The 18534-nt window shown below is 54.9% G+C and overlaps 1 protein-coding gene across 1 annotated transcript; it reads right to left on the reverse strand.

Annotated features, from left to right (window-relative positions):
- Nucleotides 1-1997: 1997 nt before the first annotated feature.
- Pwp2 (PWP2 small subunit processome component) lies at nt 1998-18530 on the reverse strand. Its single transcript, XM_076868027.2, has 21 exons — nt 18452-18530; nt 17605-17717; nt 16230-16324; nt 15836-15935; nt 15254-15397; nt 13687-13822; nt 13192-13430; nt 10966-11109; nt 10589-10659; nt 10022-10158; nt 9614-9762; nt 9372-9519; nt 9011-9161; nt 8099-8279; nt 6541-6688; nt 5586-5694; nt 5174-5239; nt 3945-4163; nt 3694-3844; nt 3468-3542; nt 1998-2491 (listed from the first exon to the last, which is right to left on the reverse strand). Exons 1-21 carry the CDS (start codon nt 18467-18469, stop codon nt 2305-2307), a joined length of 2781 nt encoding a protein of 926 aa, XP_076724142.2. The 5' UTR covers nt 18470-18530; the 3' UTR covers nt 1998-2304.
- Between the last annotated feature and the right edge of the window lie 4 nt (nt 18531-18534).

The raw sequence follows: 18534 nt of genomic DNA on the forward strand, positions 1-18534 counted from the left end.
GCTCATACAGACCTAGGATAATGTTTTGCTGATCAGTTCTATTTTTTGACTGTGGAGTTTTTAAACATTGCAATGGAGATTTCACCTGTAGAAAGTTATAAGGCCTTTACTATTATGTTATGTGTTGTATGTATTATGTGTGCACATTTGTGTTTTATGTTGTATGTTTGTATGTCCATATATCATATATGATGAGCGCTCTTGAAAAAATAGATCCAAATAATTTTTTTTATTCACGTGATTTAAATGGTTTAATTTAAATTGGGTAAACAGCTATTGAGGATTATTTTAATATGTGAACAAAAAAGTAGGTTAACAGATCTGTTTGTTTACTTTCACCTTTCCTTTTTATTATATTTAATAATTCTGTTCAAGATAATGTAAATTGTTAAAAAAATTGTTTTCCTTTAGTGCCTTCTGGAATGTTACATAATTTTTTCTTTAGTCATTATTGCCAGAATTCCTATCTTCATCCCAGTGCTGGTGAAGACAAAGATAAAACCAATCTACAGCTTCTGCAATAGCTATCACTGAACTGCTTGCAGAACTTGCCTGAACTATGTATCACTTGTATGCACTGTGAACTATCTGCTGGTGCAGCGACTTGTGGTAGTGTTGGGGTATTTTTGCTGATGGTGTCATCGGTGGTACAATTTCTCCAAAAGGAGCCATCAATTGGCTTGGTGTATCTTCCTCCCTTCTGCTTGTGATGGTCGTTCAGCTAAAATTTGGGGGCCAACAGAGGTGAGGCAAAGAACCTCACCGCCCCCCCGCTGGTACAAAGACCTATCCACAGGTGTGGCTGTATGCTGGACCTGTAGTCAATGATGGGTAAGATCCAATTGCAATGGTACCAACCTAAGACAGGAGGCTTACGCCTTGAGGTCAGCTCATCCGATAACGGGTAAGGACCATATGTAGTATTGGACAGCCTAAGGCAGGCTCAGTCCCTAAGCCACATGCTTGTTGTTTAAACAGAGAGGGGGAGATGTTGAGGGCCATAGCCGAAGGGGCCCCAGCAAACTTGCAGCTGCCAGCTGATGATTGGCTCACAGCGGCCCCAGCAAACTTCTAGCTGCCAACTGATTGGCTTATCTGCGGTGATGCTCATTGTGCTGTTTCCCCGCCCTTTCAGACCACGGAGCTGCTCATTGGGGACTTTTTTTGCTCCGCCACGTGACCCAGCCAATCGGCCTCAAGAGCAGGAGTGGGGGAGGTTGAGAGGCTTGTGGCAAAACACTCTGCATGGTACATCCTTGTACTGTTCTCCTTACTACTAATTCTCTCTTGTAATCATAGGATGTCGTGCCTTCAGGACAAGAATCCAAGGACTAGAGATAGTGACTCATCATCTGCTTTTTCAAAGAAAGAAGGGGAAATATGTGGGGAGCTGCAGCTTTGAATGACCACACCTTCCAGGCCTGCTGCACCAGTCTGACCACATTTGTTGTGGCTTGGGCATTGACCCAGCTGGGCAGCAAGACTGTCTTCTTTGTAGGAGTGCCCCTGGCATTGAGTTACACTCACCTGTTCCCTTGAAATCCTACCCCTTCTGCCCTTTTATGGATGGAACCTTCTAAGAACAGTGTCCCCCCTAGAAAAGCTGACTTCCGAACGTGCTCGCTTGCTCTCTCGCCAGCCTCTCGCGACTTTCTCTTGCTCTCCCTTTTTGGGAACCTGAGGCTGAGAGCCAGGGAAGCCATCCTGAAGCTTGTGTAAGGGTAAGTTGTGTCTGTATTTTGTTTTATGTCCCGCGCTAGTCGGGGGTGGCACTGTGTGGCTGTGCAGGCTGGCACAGTAGCTCTGAGCGAGCTCCCCCATGTACACCCTCCAATGTCAGCGTTCTGAGGGGCTCCCTGCCCTGACCTGTGCAGACAGATCACCTGAGCACAGGCCCACGCAGGCGGCCACTTGCCCTGCCTTCCCTGCCTCATCCCGCGCGTGCCGTTCAGCTTCTCATACCCACTAACATATGTTAACACATTTCCACAATCTCATGTTTCTAATCCCAAGTTTATCTTTAGGACTTTGTATTAAAAATATAAATAACTTCCATTAAGTTTATATGAGTCCACAAACATGAACCTATTTACATTTTGTGAAGGCAATGTTAGAAAGTCCTACTGTGGGATCCTGGCCCATGGCACACAGGTGCCTGCCGGGTGCTAGCAGGTTGGCTCGCTGTCCTGATGGGTTGTGTGCTTCTCAACGGAAAAGGGAGACCCTGTGACAATATCCCAGCACTCTGGATGTACTCCCATGTCCTGGGCCCAGGTGACAGAGGTTCCATCCCTTTGGAAGGTCTCAACCAAGACAATCAGGAGCTGCAGTGTCAGTGGGCTCATCTCCGGCCCCTCCCAGCAGGTGCAGACTGTCCTCATCGGATGCTTCCCCATCATCCTCAACTCCTGGCAGGTCCAGGGGGCGTTTCACACCCTGCTGCTTGGAGATGGCCAGAGCATACCGCAGGTTGTAGCGGTTCCAGTCACAGCTGTGGGTACAGGGCATCACGTCAGTTCAGGCATCAGCTCCACTCCACCAGCACCCTGGCCCACCTGCTCCACAGGATCCTCTGCCTTCCCTGCCCAGATCTGGGTTCTGCCCAAATGAACAGCCTCCCTGCCAGGCCCTCGCACTGATTGAGTCAGTTGGTCACATCACACATTCCTGACACCAACAGCTCCCAGGAAGGTAGCAAACCGACTCATTGAAGGATCACCGGGGCAACGGGCTGGCTAGGCAGGGTCCTCCCCCAGACCCACAGTCGGGGCACACCAGCAAATCAGCAACAAGCCACCAGATGAGGAATGGCACCCTAAAGCCCCAGCCTTCCTGCAGGGAAGCCTTGATGCCAAGGAAGCAGAGGCATTTGAGGAAGGGCTTGTTCTAGACTCTGAGCCCCATTATAAAGACGGGGGACAGCTCAAAGATAGAACACCACTGGGACCAGACTCGAGCCTTGGCCCAGGGACTCAGAGAGGGCAGGGAACAGACCTGTCACCAGCCCAGATGGGCACCAAAAAGAAGCAGACATCCTGACAGGGCAAGCTGGGAGACGCAGTCAGGTTGTCTAAGCAGAATGGGTGGCCTTGCAGAGTACCTTCAGTGTCCAGGCACTGTCCAAGCCCCTTACATACACTATCATCATCAACACTAGGCACCCTGTAACAGCCAGCTCCTACTGCTCATGCAGGAGACATGCAAATCCACAACAGACAACCCCATCCTAGGACTGTGACAAACGCCCTGAGGTTGGAGGTTCAAGCTATACCTCAGGCACACCCCTTCTTTGGCTCAGCTCCTTTAGCACCAGCTGCACCAAAGCTGTGCTTCAAACCCAGCATGGGTGGCACTCTCTCCAACACTGGAACCTTCTGTGCTCAGGTTAGGTGGTGCAGGGAGCAGTCCCAGGCACAGAACCCATGACAAGAGCTTGAACCCCACCCTACTGCCAGCCCCGCACGTACAGCTTTGCCAGATCATCCAGGTGCCGCTGGAGGCTCTTCTGAAGGAACTGGACGGCAGGCAGCAGCCGCCCTGCACTGGAAAGGAGACACCCTCAGAGTGCAGTGGTTACTGGGGGGCAACACCAGGCCCCAGTGAATGCTGCTCTTGAACACAAAGCTCCCCATCATCACCAGGATCAGCTGGCCATGTGAAAGGTCACACCAACAGCAGGGAAGCCCAGCATACCTGGGCTTCAGCTTCTGTCCATGGGACATGAGCAACTTCTGTGTCCATATGAGGTAGAATTCAAGGTGACGAGACACTTCAAATGAGGAAGCTAAAAACTCAAGTGCCCTTTCTACATACAGCTCAGGAAGAGAAGCACTGACAACTTCAACTGCAAAAGAAAAGCTACGCTTATTCTGTGACGAACCAAAGTAGCAAAGAGAGCAACACCTCGGGCCCCTGAGCTTCCACCCGACCAGGCCCCTGCTCACTGTCTTCCCGCGGCACGGCCTCCAGGACTTCTTGTATCAGCTTCTTCTCGTTGAGCCGGAAGGCCATAAGGATGGCCCGAGTGAACTCCTGCTGGTGCAGGGCCTCCCGTACCCGCCCAGGGGTGATGCTGGTGTCCAGCTCATATGGGTCGAAGAGCATCTGGGCATCCAGGGAGAAGATGAGGAGCCCTTCTGTGCTGGTGGCTGCCCAGCAGCGCCCTGGCGATGAAGAGTGAAAGAGATTTCTCAATCTTTAAAAGAAAGGCAAGATGTTAAATACATGCTCACGGTCCAAACACCGAAGTGCAGGAGGGCACCGGGACATCTTCCTTTTGCCACCCTGCCCCTGGGGAAGGAACTGCCTGGGTCACCCTGGTGGACGGCACCCAGGCCTACTGCCTGCACAAGGACACACGTGCCTGTTCCCTCTGCTTGCACCAGGAGGCTGTAAACTTTTCAGTATGAGAGAAGCCAAATGGTCCCTGCTGCAGCTGCACAGTGCCTGGGACACGATCACAAGTGATTGTCTCAGGAAAACCTGAGCTACAAAACTAGGGTGCTGGCCGGGTGTGGTGGTGCATGCTGGCCATGCCAGTGACTGTGGAGACTGAAGCAGGAGGATCGTTGATTTCAAAGCCAGCCTCAGAAACTTAGCAAGGCACTTAGCAATTCAGTGAGACCCTGTCTCTAAATAAAATATAAAACCGGATGGGAAATGTGGCTCAATGATTAAGCACCCTGAGTTCAATCCCATTACCAAAAAAAAAAAAAAACCCCTAGGTGGCTGGGCAGAAGTGGCCCTGGGGGCCTCTGGTTCACAGGATGCAAGGCTCATGAGAGGTTCTGCACCTGGCTTTTTGCTTCATCCATTTTGGAAAGTGCTGGCTGATGATCCTCACCTTGCTCTGCCCAAGGGGACCACGTGTTCCTGAAAGGCCCAGATGGACCCTCCTGCACGCCTGAGTGCGCTTAATAGGCCTGAGGAGGCCACCTCCCAGGATGGCCCTGAGCCACCACATACCAAAGGTTAATGTGCCTGGGGCAGGACCTCTCAATAGCAGTCCCTTCTCAGGGACAAGGAGACCATATGGCAGCAGGGTTCATCACCATATTCCCACCTGTAAGGGACACAGTGCAGTGCAGAGCCTGAGGGCAGCTCTGACTGACCTCGTCACTGGGAACACAGGTCATGACACGTTGGGACCAACAACCCTTCACTCAGGACTCACCAGTGGGAGAGAAGCGCAGTGAAGTCACTCTGATTTCAGGTTTAAAGTGGCGAGAACTCATGTCACCTGGGAAGAAAAGAACGACTGCAGTTACTGGGGAGCAAGTATATTCAGATTGCTCCCCAGTAATCAGAAGATGCACAGGAACCCCTGATCCACCCTGTACCCCCACAGGGCAGAGTGGCATAGCTGCGTGCAGCAACTCACAGGACAGTCTTTTGTGCCCAGCAGGGATGGTGGCACCAGCACCCCACCTGCTGGGTCTTCCCCAGGCACACACCCCCACATGCAGCAAGACACCAAGATGCAGTAACTGCTGACTCCGCAAACTGCAGCCCCAACCAAGAGAGCAGAAAAACTGCACAAAGAAGACCAGGCGACAGGCAAGACACAGAAGGGGACCTCTGCTCACCTTTCTTCACACCTGGCAACGGAATAGCAACCCCGTCCTCTTCCCCGGCATCTTGGTCAATGAGTGCCAGGTTGCCAAACTCCGTCATCTTTCTTCGATTCAGAAATTCCTAGAACAGCAAGAGCCATGAACACCTTCTCCTCATCTCCCTCTCTTGTTGTATGCCAAGCAGACAAGCCGCCCACAGTGGATGAGCCTCTAGCCATGAGTGGAATGGAGACTAGACCACAAGTGGGCCCTGAGAACACAGGACAAGACCAAGGGGTGCTATTCCCGGTCCCCAGTCTTCCTCCAGGGCTGGCTGCACAAAGCGCAGGGTGGAGGCCACTGGAGCCGAGTGTAGGAGTCCCACTCACCCTTGCACACTGGACACCACTGCCACCATTACAGGGACAGGCCCTCGCCCACAGCGGACATCTGCTTGCACATGAGGGCAGCTGCTCCCCGAGGGAAATGTGGACACTTTCTCAGGAGCAGGAGGGTGGCTTCTGGCACCACAGAAGGCCCTCAACTCTGCCCAGAGGCCTCGGTTCTCCTCAGTCCACACCCTGCACTCCTGTGAGACCAGGGCACAAGGAGCGACTTGGACCACAGTCTGAGGTGTGCAGAGGGCAGGCACCTGTGGACAGTGGAGGAAGAGCCCTCCCACACTGCAACCAGATGGATGGCCCAGGTGCAGGCAGCCCACCAGCACCTTCCACCCCGACTCCTTCCCTTACAGGGCTTAGTGTATGGCCCAAGCCAGTGAGTGCACTGGGCTTCCAGCCCTGGCCACCCGCTCAGGTGAGGTCAAACTCTAAAAGTGGGGAAAGTGCCAGGCCCTGGCAGGTACTGCAGGCATGTGGCTCAGGAACCCGCTCAGCCAGCCACAGCTGTATGTTGATGCTGACCTCACAGCTTGGCTAGGGCCCAGGTTGTCAGAAGCACCTATGTCAGGGCCCACACAACTGCTCACCTCCATGGCGTCCAGAGAGAGGTTGCAGGAGAGCTCAAACCGCTTCACCAGGATCTGCTCCCGGACATGGTAAAGGCACACAAACCTGGACATGCCCCCCGCCAGGATACTCTGGCCGTCTGCAGAGTAGCACAGAGTGGTGAAGGCCCTGGGCAGAGGACAAAGGCATTCAGAATCACACCAGGCCTCTTGACGTGCAGCTCTGAAGAAGTCAGAACCCCACACCAGCATCTCCAAAGGTGAGCTCTCTCTCCTCTCCAACGCCCCTGAGGCTCCCTGCCTGACCTCACGTAAGACTCTCACACCCACGGCCTCCAACAGTGTGTGCACCCACTCTGTCAGGAGAGAACCAAACACATCTGCCAGGAGAGAACAGGATCACGTGGCTAAAACCAGGTCCATGTTGGCACATACAGTCACCCACCCACCTCCAGCTCTCCCACAGTCCCTTGGTAGGTCTGCAAAACGCAGCAGCTATGCCCTGACTGCCTGGGTGCCAAAACAGGGAACAATGGCCTTGGGACAGCAACGGTTTCTGAGATATGACACTAAAAGAATAAGGGACAGCAGAAAAATAAAAAATAGAAACTGGATGCCACCCAAATTTGTGACACCACCACAGAAAGTAAAGCAACTTAGAAGAGAAGGTATCTGCAAATCCCCACCCGCAAAGGCTTCATGCCAAACGGGAAGAACCACCACAGCTCAGTAGACACCCGTGAGTGCGCAGCAAGGCCCTACCCCTCCTCCACGGAGGGCAGAGCCAGCAAGCGCACCACCTCTGCTGGGCAGAGGAATACCGGCTCTGGACACCAATGCACCCGAGCAGAGTGGCTCTATCTAAGGAAAGAAGGTTGGTGACAACACAGGGAAAAGGGACCTGGTGCGTAACTGGTGGGAATGCAAAACAGGGCAGCCACTGCAGAAACAGCCTGGTGGTTCCCCACCGATACAGAACCAGGCCCGGTGGATGCCTGCCAAGCCCCTGGAAGGCAGCTGGTGTACAGAGGCTGGGTCTGCTCTCGTGCAGGGCAGCTTTGGGCCTTTTTGTTTTAAACATCAGACTGATGACATCATTGGAGAGAGGGAGGTTTGGAGTTGGTTCAGACTTTGGGCTGTGCACATTCACATTCAGCAAATTAAGACTGCCTCCCCAACCCCTTTCTCCTGCAGTGGTACTCTCAAGAACTAAGAATTACACCAGAAAGAAAGTGGCTGTAGGGCTGGGTGTGATGGCGCAGGCCTGTAATCCCAGCGGCTTGGGAGGCTGAGTGAGGAGGATCACGAGTTCAAAGCCAGCCTCAGCAACAGTGACATGCTAAGCAACTCCGTGAGACCCCATCTCTAAATAAAATACAATATAGGGCTGGGAGTGTGGCTCAGTGGTTGTCTCTGAGTTCAATCCCTGGTACCCCCCCGAACCCATAAAAAAGTGGCTGTAGGAAATTGGTCCCAGGGTCCTGGTTGGGGGAATGCCTCAGAAACCATCAGTCCCTACAAGCTGATAGCCAACAGGAGCATGCGAAGCAGCTCTGGCCTGTGCCCTGCTGGCACTCACTTGCCCTTGGCCGAGTGCTTGGCCGTAATCTTGTCCAGCTCCTTCCTGCCTGTCTTGAGGTCATGTCTGCCTTCGATGGAACCCGTCTGTATCGCATTCTCAGGGTCCCAGAAGGTGATCTGTGAGTTTAGCGTGGCCACAGCTAGCTCTGCACCATCAGGCCGAAAAGTCACAGCTAGAGCTAGAGAAAAACAAGCCTCAGCTCTGAGAAAGACCTCCAGCTTGGCCGACAGGCCGTGCTCCACACCCCAGGAGACCCACAGCCCCTCCAGTGCGCAGGGAGGTGCCAACGCCAACATGCAAGGGAACTGCACACCTGGCTGGGAACAAGCTGGAGGGGGCAGGGAGACGCCCAGGACCCCTGATCAGGTTGGACTGGACAGAGGTGAGGCTGGCAGCTGAGTCACAGAAAGACCACTCAGGGGTAAATGGACAGGCCAAGTGCAGAGAAGACATGTAGGAGAGGGCTGCAGTGCTGAGCCTGGACTAGGGGTGGGGGGTGAAGCACGGCCTAAGGCCTGATTCAGGAAAGATGAGGGGTGGTCAGGCATCCCCACAGCGGGCTCATTCCCAGGCGCATCAGCAGTGCACCAGCCACTGACTGGTCAAGCACAGCAGCAACTTTAGAAAGCAGGGGGAGCAGCTGCCCCTGGGAGCCCTGTGTGCAGCAGACTGGGAGCCCAGGTGAACCCCCCCAGCCCCAGGGGCGTGATGCTAGAAGCACTGCCGCCCGGTGTTGCCCGGGCTGCCCTCCACTGCGGGGTGTAGGCTATTCTTCTCACCTGCTAGGCTTATGTCACACACACAACCAAGAGCCAGGCAGACAGAGGGACGAGATGAGACCAGAGCTAGACAAGAGCAAGACACACTATGGCCCCGGGTCACTGTCTGCCAACCCCAGCTGCAGCTCACCATCGGACGTGAGGGTCAGCGTCTCCTTGGTTCTCCAGCTGTCGAACATGTCCCACAGGCGCACCGTCTTGTCCCAGGAGGCACTGGCCAGGATGGACTTCATTGGATTAAAACACAGACCACTGATGGGCCCCTCGTGGCCAGATAAAACCTACAGAGGCACAGAGGTGTGAGAAGGGCTGACACGGTGCTCCAAGAGCTCCACACCACACGTGAGAGGGAGGCCAGCTCCACCCCTGCCCTCTGCCAGGCCTGCAGGAGAGGGCCCCACGTCCCCAGCCCGCACGCCAGTGCTCTGGGGGCCAGACCAGGGTGGCCCCTTCCCCATCAGGGCATGGCCCAGGGACACGCTGGCTCTTACGTCAAGGAGCCTGCCCGTCTGCATGGACCACACGAAGACCTCAAAGGAGTCCTGGGCCCCGGCAGAGACGATCTCCCCGCTTGAGTCGACGGCCACACAGGAGAACTGGGCGGGGCGCGGAGAGGTGAAGGTGCGGAAGTTCCGGTACCTGTGGGGACAGAAGCCAACGGCTGGCATTACAGGCCAGTGTCAGACACCCTCGCCTGTACGTGGGCAGCCACACCCACGGCAGAAGCCTTCACCTGTGGAGGTCGAAGGCACGCACGGTGCCGTCCAGGGAAGAGGTCACGATGACAAAGCCGGTGGCAGTAAATGCCACACCAGTGACTCCACTGGAGTGTTCCGTGAAAGTGATGAAGCAAAAGCCACTGAGGGTGTTCCACACCTTGACCTGCAGCGGAACCCAAGGGACAGTGTGAGCACAGCCAGCCACCTGCCTCCAGGTGAGCGAAGCCTAAGGCAGAAAAGCAAGCACCTGGCCACTTCAGACCCAGCTGGGGCAGAAATGGGGACACAGGGACACCCCAGCCCTCGCCATTCAAATTCCTGTACATGTCCCCAATCTCCAGAAGCCAGCAGGAGCCAGCCACAACTCTGCATGGATGAAGGCCCACCCAGCTGCCTGCTGTCCAGTGCTGGCCAATGCTCACCTTGCCGTCATCCCCACCAGTGACGATATACTGCCCGTCCGGGGAGTAGGCCAGAGATACCATGCTGTTGAAGTGGCCTTGCTGCTTCAGCACATAGGACTCGCTCTGCCATTCCCACACCAGCAGCTGGCCAAGGCCTGTGGGTACAGGACCACAAGTCCCTGACTGATCCTGACCCCAGGTCAGCTGGGCCTAGACTGCCCTGTTCATAGGCACTGCACACAGCACAGACCCAAGGACCAGGGCAGAGAGCAGCCCCTGCCTGGCAGGTGGCTGGAGTGCAGGCCACTAGCCACGACTGCAGACCTAGAGACTGAGGCCAAGAGGCCATTCAAGGAGCTATGGGTAGGACAACAAGTCAGACAAGAAACCCCAGGCCCCAGACAGGAGAGGAGCAATCACCCTGGAAATCACTCTCCTGGCCACGTAAGCCCCTGAGGAGCTGTTCTGCTCACAGCCATGGCCTGTGCCGCGTGGCCTGAAGCCCACGACACCGAGGGGCCTCAATGGAGCTCTGGCAGACTTTTCTAGGACATTCGATCTCTACAGCTCGGCATGGAAACAAACCTGAGCAGCCAAAGGCAATCCAGTCCCCAGAGCTGTTGATGGCAACTGAAGTGATCCTCTGATCCGAGATGCTGAGCAGAAAAGGGTAAGAAGAGATGAGCAGAGGAGTGCCCGTCAACCCAGGGCCGCCCCTCTCCCTGCAGCATCCTCAACCGCACTCACTTGTGGAACTAGTATTTTAATTTTTTTCTGTTTCAAAGATGAAGAACAGAAGAGAAAAACCAAGGATAAAGAATAAAAACACCAACTCTGAGACCAAAATCCAGGGCCACAACACAGGCTACAGGCCGGGGACTGTAGCAGGCTCCCTGATGGCCCCCCAGCAATCACTAGGCCCCGGGGCAGGTGCACGAAAGCCCAGTGAGCAGAGGATTCACCTCAGTGAGTGGATGAGGTTGAATTCTGGGAGCTCATGCAGATGGAAGATTCCAGAAGCAAAACCTGTGACCAAGAGGTGAATCTTCTTGTGATATGCCGCAGCTGTCACGCTGTTGAAGTCTCCTTCTTTATTGAAGAAGTACCTGGATTGATAGGTGGAGTACTGTAGAAGGAGGACCATGGACCTAGCTGGCAAATCACCCTGCTCACCTCAGATGGCCACACCCCAGCTGCACCCGGGCACCGGCTCACTCAGCTATGTTCTGAGCTCGGGACCAAGACACCTCTTATTGTGTGGATATGAAGTGCCCCCCAAAAGCTCCAGCCAATGCAGGGATGTTCACAACTGGACTGTGAGAGCAGTGACCTTACAGCCCAGCCCAGTCTGAATGGCTGACTGGGTGCTAATCGTGCAGCAGGAGAGGGTGGTATGTCTGGAGGAGGGCCCCTGGAGGGGTGCCTGTTCTTCCCTGCAGCCTTGGCCCCACTCTGCTTCCTGACCTAGCCAGCAGCTGAGCAGCTTTGCTCTGCTGGGCCCTTCCACCATGATGCTGCTGCCTCACCATGGACCCAGAACAATGGAGTCAGCCACCTATGGACTGAGACCTCTGATATCATGAACCAAAAACACACTCCTCCTCCTGGAGGTGATCCTTGACAGGTGTTTTGGTCACAACAACACAAAAGTAAACAATGCCTCTTAGATGGTCTCCCCTCCTGCCCCTTGCCAAAGAGGGTAAGGTGTTCACAGGGAACATCACCTACAGGGAGCCAGGGGGTGGGTGCCCATCACTTCCTGCCTGTACAACCAAGGTGACCCTGATGACACCTCTGGCTTTATGTGATCTAACCCATTCCTGGCTCCACATATGCACAGCACAGCTGTCCTCACCTTTCCCTCTTAAGGTGACTGATGCCAAAAGGGCCATCCCCCGCACTCTACACTGGTGACTGCAGTCCCTGCCATGAGTGACCCTCACTGGACAGTGCCTTGCAGCTCCTCCTTCCTGGGGTCTCCTTCAGTCCTCACCCAACTCCTCACTCCAGCTGCACTGTTCTGAGACTCCCACGGGCACCCAAAGTCCAGCCGGACCTGCTCCCCCATCTCCACCTCCGTCTGCCCACGGCCCAGCACGCTCCCTCCTCTCACATCCTAAATTCCCTCTTAGCCCGGCACCTCCAAGGCCAGTCTAGTCCAGCTGCACCAGCCCCAAGGTCCTGCCCTTGTCCCTCCCCAAGGTCCACTCCCCTTCAAGCCAGGGAACCTCCAGAACAGAATTGAACATGAACACCCCCACCCCATGGCCTAGCATGAGGCCACCTGCTATCCCACACAGCCACACTACCACTGTGCACCTCTCATTCTGTCTGCCTCTCAACTGGGAGGGGGCCTCGCTAGACAGAGAATAGGTCCAGGCCAAAGTAACTGCCGAATGGAGACATCTAGGCTAGTAAAATACACAACAGGGCAGGTTACAGGGGATGCATGGTCCTCAAGTGACCACAACCTACCTAGGCCCTGTACCCTGACTCTAGGACAGTTTCTCAGCCACCCAACAGACCTGGTTTGGAGAGGCCACAACCCTAGTCTGTGAGGTCCTGGTCACCCACCTGGGTGTATGCTGCTAGAGAAAATGAAGTGCGTGGAGCTGCCCAGCCCAGCCGATGCAGGGATGCTCACAACTGTGAGAGCAGTGACCTACAGCCCACCCCAGTCTGAATGGCTGACTGGGTGGGTGCTAATCGTGCAGCAGGAGAGGGTGGTATGCCTGGAGGAGGGGCAGCCCAGACTCTAGGGGATAGGAGCCAGAGAACCCAGCTTTCACACCCAGCTAAGGTCCACCAATGCGTCCTCCTCGCCTTCGTCTCATACCTCATCACCTCAGCCCAGCTCTTGCTGAGCGCTCCATGGACCCCTTGTCCCGAGGCAGAGGAGGGCTCCTGCACTGAGCAGTGCAGGGGCTGGCAAAGCCACAGCATTCTCAGGCACACCTCCCTCTCTGCCCCGCCTCTAGGTCCTGCCCCAGATCACTACGGCAGTGGCCGGGGCTCTAGGTCCTGGGCATGGTCTCAACACCACAAGTACTCATGGGGTCTCAAACCCAGATCCAGACTAAGGTCTGTCCTCTGGACCTCCATGTGAAACCCACGTTTACATCTGAGGGTAGGAGACGCCACCACCACACAAGTACCATACCAAGGCCACCACTGCCCTCAAGACCTACTTGGCCAGACGTGAGTACTTCACTTTTCCCTTCTTCTCCTCCTCAGCAGGTGTGGCCTTCCCCCGAATGGTGATCTCTCTCTGTCCCTCCTCCTCCTCCTCCTCCTCCTCCTCCTCCTCCGCCTCTTCTCGCTGCAGCAGATCTGCCTTCCAGCCTGTGGGGGCTTTCAGCCTCAGGCCCTCTGGGGGTGTGTCACACTGCCACACACACAGGGCTCCATCCTGGCTGAGTGAGTACAGCTGCAAGGGAAGCACATGGCTGGGCCTGAGCCAACCCACCTGACCCAGGCCAGCCACAAGCCTCTACAACCAAGAACCCCCTCTCCAGCTTAGCTTCTGGGTACAGTTCCACTCAAGGCCCCTCTGAACTGCAACCCTAAAGGTCTCCCCGACAAACAGGACAGCCAAGCAGCAGCTCCGGGAGGAAGGACCTGCAGCCTGCCCCAGGGCACTCCCCCATCACTGCTGGCCTAGGGATCTGGGGCCCAGGGCATACATCCAGGCTGTTGGACTCGAAGAAACAGGCCACGATGGCATCCTTATGTCCCCCCAGTGCGTAGTAGATGAGGTTGTCCCAGCGTTCAGCTCCAAACACCCAGGTGGACATGTCTTTGCTTCCAACCACAAAGCACCTGGAACAAGACAACACAGCTCCTCAGCGTTTGTGACCAAGTGCCACTACCACTACAGCAGTCCATGGCAATGGAGACTCATCTGCCCTCCAACATGAGCTGTGCAGAGACGACTGATCCCCTGTGAGGGACTGAGAGGTGGTTCGGGTGCCTGTGGGCACAGGAAAGGCTTCCCAAAGCAGCCCTGTCTCCTCTCTGGAGCTGCTGCACCCATCATGTGCCTTTCCTGGGAGGCCACCTCCTTATACCCTCCAGGTGCACTCAATTCCGTGCACTCTGTATATGGCACAAATAGTCATACGCATAGGACTTAGGGGCCCTTGGTGGAAGGAGGACAGCCACAAGGTACACCTGACCAAGCCTGACCCACAGTGTGGGAAACCATCCTTACACGTGACTGAGTCATACTCCCTGGCTGGGTGCTGAGGCGCTCAGTTGCAGGAATGTGGCAGAGCTTTCCCCACCCTTCTTGGTTGCGAGGGTCAGTGTCTCGTGCATGGGTGTGTCTTGCTACGGCCCCATGGGTGGAGCTACGCTCACCTGTTCCTTTGTAATATAATCCCTTCCCCTGTTTAGGATAGAATCTTCCATGGAAGTGCCTTGTGTGTGTCCCCTTCTCTCACTGTGCCCTTGGGTGTGGCCTACCCAGGTGTCAGTCAACCTGCTGACAGTGGACGACATGAAGATACTCAGTCCCCTGAAACCTGACCCCTTGCCTCATTTGAATAGCTTCTCCTCAATAAAAGGGGTCAGCGCGTGCTCTCGCTCTCTTTCTGCAGACCCTTAAGGTCAGAGGAGCCGTCACAGCAACCCCAAAGAAAAAGGTATTGTGTCTCTTGTGTGGTTATTTTGTGTAGCCCAGTCAGCCCAGTTCAACTGGAGTGACCCCCAAGTCTTTTAGTCTCGAGAACAGAAACCCGGCACCACAGGATACTCAAGCATGCTGGGTGCATTCTCCCACACTGCAAGCCTGTCCTGGGTGCAGAACAAGGTGGTCCTGTGAACAAGAGCCATGCCACCTCTACCAGCTGCTGACCCAATCGAATGCAAACTATCTTTAGGAGGCCAGGAACTCCCTGGTCACCTCTGGAGCAGGAACAGCCGTGGACACAGACTTGCTGTGGCAGGGCCTCAGGCAGTCAGCCTGCACATCATGACACCAACTCCTGCAGCCCAGCTGCCTAGGGTGGCGGTGACTCAGACTGAAACTCAATTCTCATTCCTCGCCAAGATCCAGATTCTGTGGTCTGATTTCCAGTAATAAAATGCCACATCACTGCAGACCTGACCAGGAGCTAGCTGCCCGGGCCTAATACTGTGGGCCACACCCACACCACACAAGCTCAGGTGAAGACATTTCAAAATGCAACCCTGGGGGGTGAGAAGGAAGCTGTCTGCTACAGAGATTGGTCAAAGGCACCTCAGCCCCACCTGGAGTCATCGGTCCAGTCGATGCATGTGGTCTCATCGTATGGCCCAAAGTAGGTCTTGTCTAGGACGAATGCGTTGAATTCTCGCTTCTTCCCAGGGGCATGGTACATCTGAGCGAGGTTGCCCTTTGTGATGACAAACTTTCTATAGGAGATAGGGGCACAGACAACACTCAGAACCAATGACAGCCCTGATGCCGCAGAGCCTCAAGACACAGCTTGACCTGGAGGCTGCGGGGTGGCCATGGGAGGGAACACGAAGAAACAGAACCAAGTGGCATCCTGCAACACAAGCCTTCTGCTTGCAGGACACCAGCAATGCTAGAGGACCTAGAGCCCACCTTCCTCTGCCTCGCGGCTGCCCCTCCCTCAAACAGATCAGGGGTTCCTGTGCCCACTGCTGCTGCACGCTGCTCATTTTTTATAGAAATAAGAAAATGCAAAGAAACAAAAAAAACTAGCAGTAATGACAGAGTATGCCTCTAAGTGTCAGAGCTAGGTTCTGGGCTATGTGCCCAGGTGACCGCCCTGAGCCTGAGTGGGAGGAAGTGGGCAGGTGGGCTGGCGATCCAGCCACCCTTACCTGCCATCCGGAGAGAAGGAGATGCTGTGCACAGAGCCCTTGAAGTGGTAGTGGTGCAGCACCGACCTGCAGACCAAGCTGACCAGGAGTGCAGCACCCCCTGCAAGAGGCCAAGTACAAGCCTACTGCTACCTGGGGATCCCCAGACACCACACATGCCTCATCTGCAAGGTCAAACCATAGCAAGGTCCTGTGCTAACCATGACCCCTATGTGACTAGACTTCTGGCCCCAGGGGAGGTCACAGAGGATGCAGAACCCATCCTTGGTACACGTTTGTCCTAGAGACCCACTGAAGTGTACAGTAGATGTCTCAGTCCCTGGCCCACCCTCAGCGGACCTGGTGTTTGCTTTATGCCACCTTCACACCCTAGTCCTTCCTCCCACCCCCTTACCTTCATCAACAATGATGGCGAGGCGGCCATCTGGGGATAGTCCCACACACTTGATATTGTACCTAGTGGCCAGGGGTAGTGTGTCAGACTTGTTGCTGAAAGAGACAAAAACCATGTTGTGCAGTGGGTCTGTGTCATCAGACAAAAGGAGACAGGGCTGGCTTCAGACCAGAAGCCAACCCTCCCCACATGGCCTCGTCTCCATGCCAATGATTCTGCACAGAGTTCATCTCTCACACTCCCCACAGAGGAAGAAGGAATGGCACGGTCCCTGGAAGAAGCTTGGCAAGACACACTAAAACCCTTAAAAACAGGTTTTGGTTACAATCAACTTTGCCTCTAGACTGATATCCAATTAGATTCTGTAGCAGTTCAAAGTCAGGAAACTGGAAACAAGCTGAGTGCCCATCAAAGGGTCCCACCACAATAGCCACATGTTGGCACACTGCTCATGTTTTCACAGAAACAAGAAAATGCAAAGAAACAAACAAAAAAGGAATTAGCAATAATGATAGAGTATGCCTCTAAGTGTCAGAGCTGGGTTCTAGTTCTGTTGTTTTATTCTTAGTGAGCATGTTCTCCTAACTCTGGAGAGCCCCTCATTAGATGTTATTTAAACAAAACAGTCCTAACAACATAGGAGCCGACCTGACCCAGGGGTCAGCGACATCCTTCACCAGTTACTGCCTGCAGGCAAAGCAGGTACCACTGCCATCTCATCTTACAGATGCAGAAACCATGGCCCAGGGTCACCCACTTGGAACAGCCTCAGAAACAAAAAGATGCCACTCAGACCATTGCGGAGGGTTGGCCCAAGGACTTTCCAACACTTCCGGGAAGGAACTGAGTGCTGCCTGTAATCAGACAGAGGGGAACTATGCACATATTCAGAAGAAACATTTAAACCTGAGCAACCAAAAATGGTCTCCAGCTGCCAAACTGAAACTGGATACCATGGGACTGTCCATCCAACTAGGAGGCAAGGCCACCCAGGAAGCCTCTGAGCAGGGGTTGCTCCCTCAACCAACATCTGGCCTTAGGGAACTGAGACACCTCCACCAATGGGGAGGTACTAACCTTGAGTCATACCACCTGCCTGTACCTCCATAGGAGAGGCAGGGTCCTTTCCCATGTTACTGACCTGAGTGACACAATTAAAGATAATGTCAGCCTTGTAGACATTAGGGGCTGAGCTAAGACACTAGAATACAGAACAAGGAACTGGGCAGGCAGTTCCACTACTGACCCTACTAAATCCTTGATCTGTCTCAGGCCACCTAACTAATGGGTGTGCCCTAAAAGGCAGGCGAGAAAGATGCCAGCTGCCTTCACACACAGGTTACCACTGTTATCAATGTCACTTCAGCATACTTACTTCTTAAGGTCGAATATTGTGACTCTATTCCCCACAGGACTGATAACTGAATTTCCATCGCATGTGAAATTTAAGTTTCCACGCCGATAAACTGTACCCAGCAAATTTGAGAACTGAAAGGAAAATAAAGCCTTCTTAACAACAACAACAACAACAACAAAATAGCCTCAACTCCCTGAAGGGCAAAGTGAGGGTACTTGACAAGAGATGAAATCGAGGGCCAGGCTGCAGGGCTCCTGCTCATGTCGGGGGCATTTCCTGGGCAAGAGTGGAAAAACCAATCCTCAGGACCTCAGGGCTCCCCCAAAAGGGTAAGCTCCCAAGAGCGGCGGCGGCCTCTGCCAGGGGGAGGCGACAGAATTCACATTTCATGAGAATAAAGCTACAACGGTGGACCAGGGCGAGGAGCATCCAGGGTGCAAGATCCCCAACAGTGTCACAGGACAGCACTGGCCGTACAGATGCTGTCCACCCCGCAGACCTGGACCTCGCGTGCCGTCTAGAGGGGCTCAGCGCACACACAGCGACCCCCAGCGGCTACTAGCAAGGTGGTGGGGGGCTGCTTCAAGGGGCCACCGAGCGGCGGTCTCTGTGGGCAGGAGGGCCATCTGTCGCCGTTCCAGGGCCCTCGGACCCTGTGGGGGCGGGCAGGGTTGGGGCCCGACGCCTCGGGGACACACCGCCACGCCTGGTTTGCACTGCTGGGTCCTGCTCCGGCTGCGACTGGTGACACAGGGAGCGCTCGCAGGGACGGGGCCGAGCACAGTGCGACCCTGCCTTCCTCCGCCTCGCGGCCGCCCCCTCCCTCAGGCCGACCAGGGGTTCCCGCGCCCACTGTCCTGCTCACCCGGTACGCGAACTTCATCGCAGCCACCACACGTGCCGCGCCCCAGTCCGAGCGCCGACCTGCGAAGGTGGGTGCACACAGTG

This window comes from Callospermophilus lateralis, chromosome 10 (genome assembly GCF_048772815.1).
Source record: "Callospermophilus lateralis isolate mCalLat2 chromosome 10, mCalLat2.hap1, whole genome shotgun sequence".
Lineage (NCBI taxonomy): Eukaryota > Metazoa > Chordata > Mammalia > Rodentia > Sciuridae > Callospermophilus > Callospermophilus lateralis.

Excerpts from the sequence above, each read along its gene's own strand:
- Pwp2 (XM_076868027.2), bottom strand. Across the intron at positions 10,159-10,588 it reads GATTGCCTTTGGCTGCTCAG|GCCTTGGCCAGCTGCTGGTG; the intron begins GTTTGTTTCCAT and ends CTGTACCCACAG. Across the intron at positions 9,520-9,613 it reads CGTGCCTTCGACCTCCACAG|GTACCGGAACTTCCGCACCT; the intron begins GTGAAGGCTTCT and ends CTGTCCCCACAG.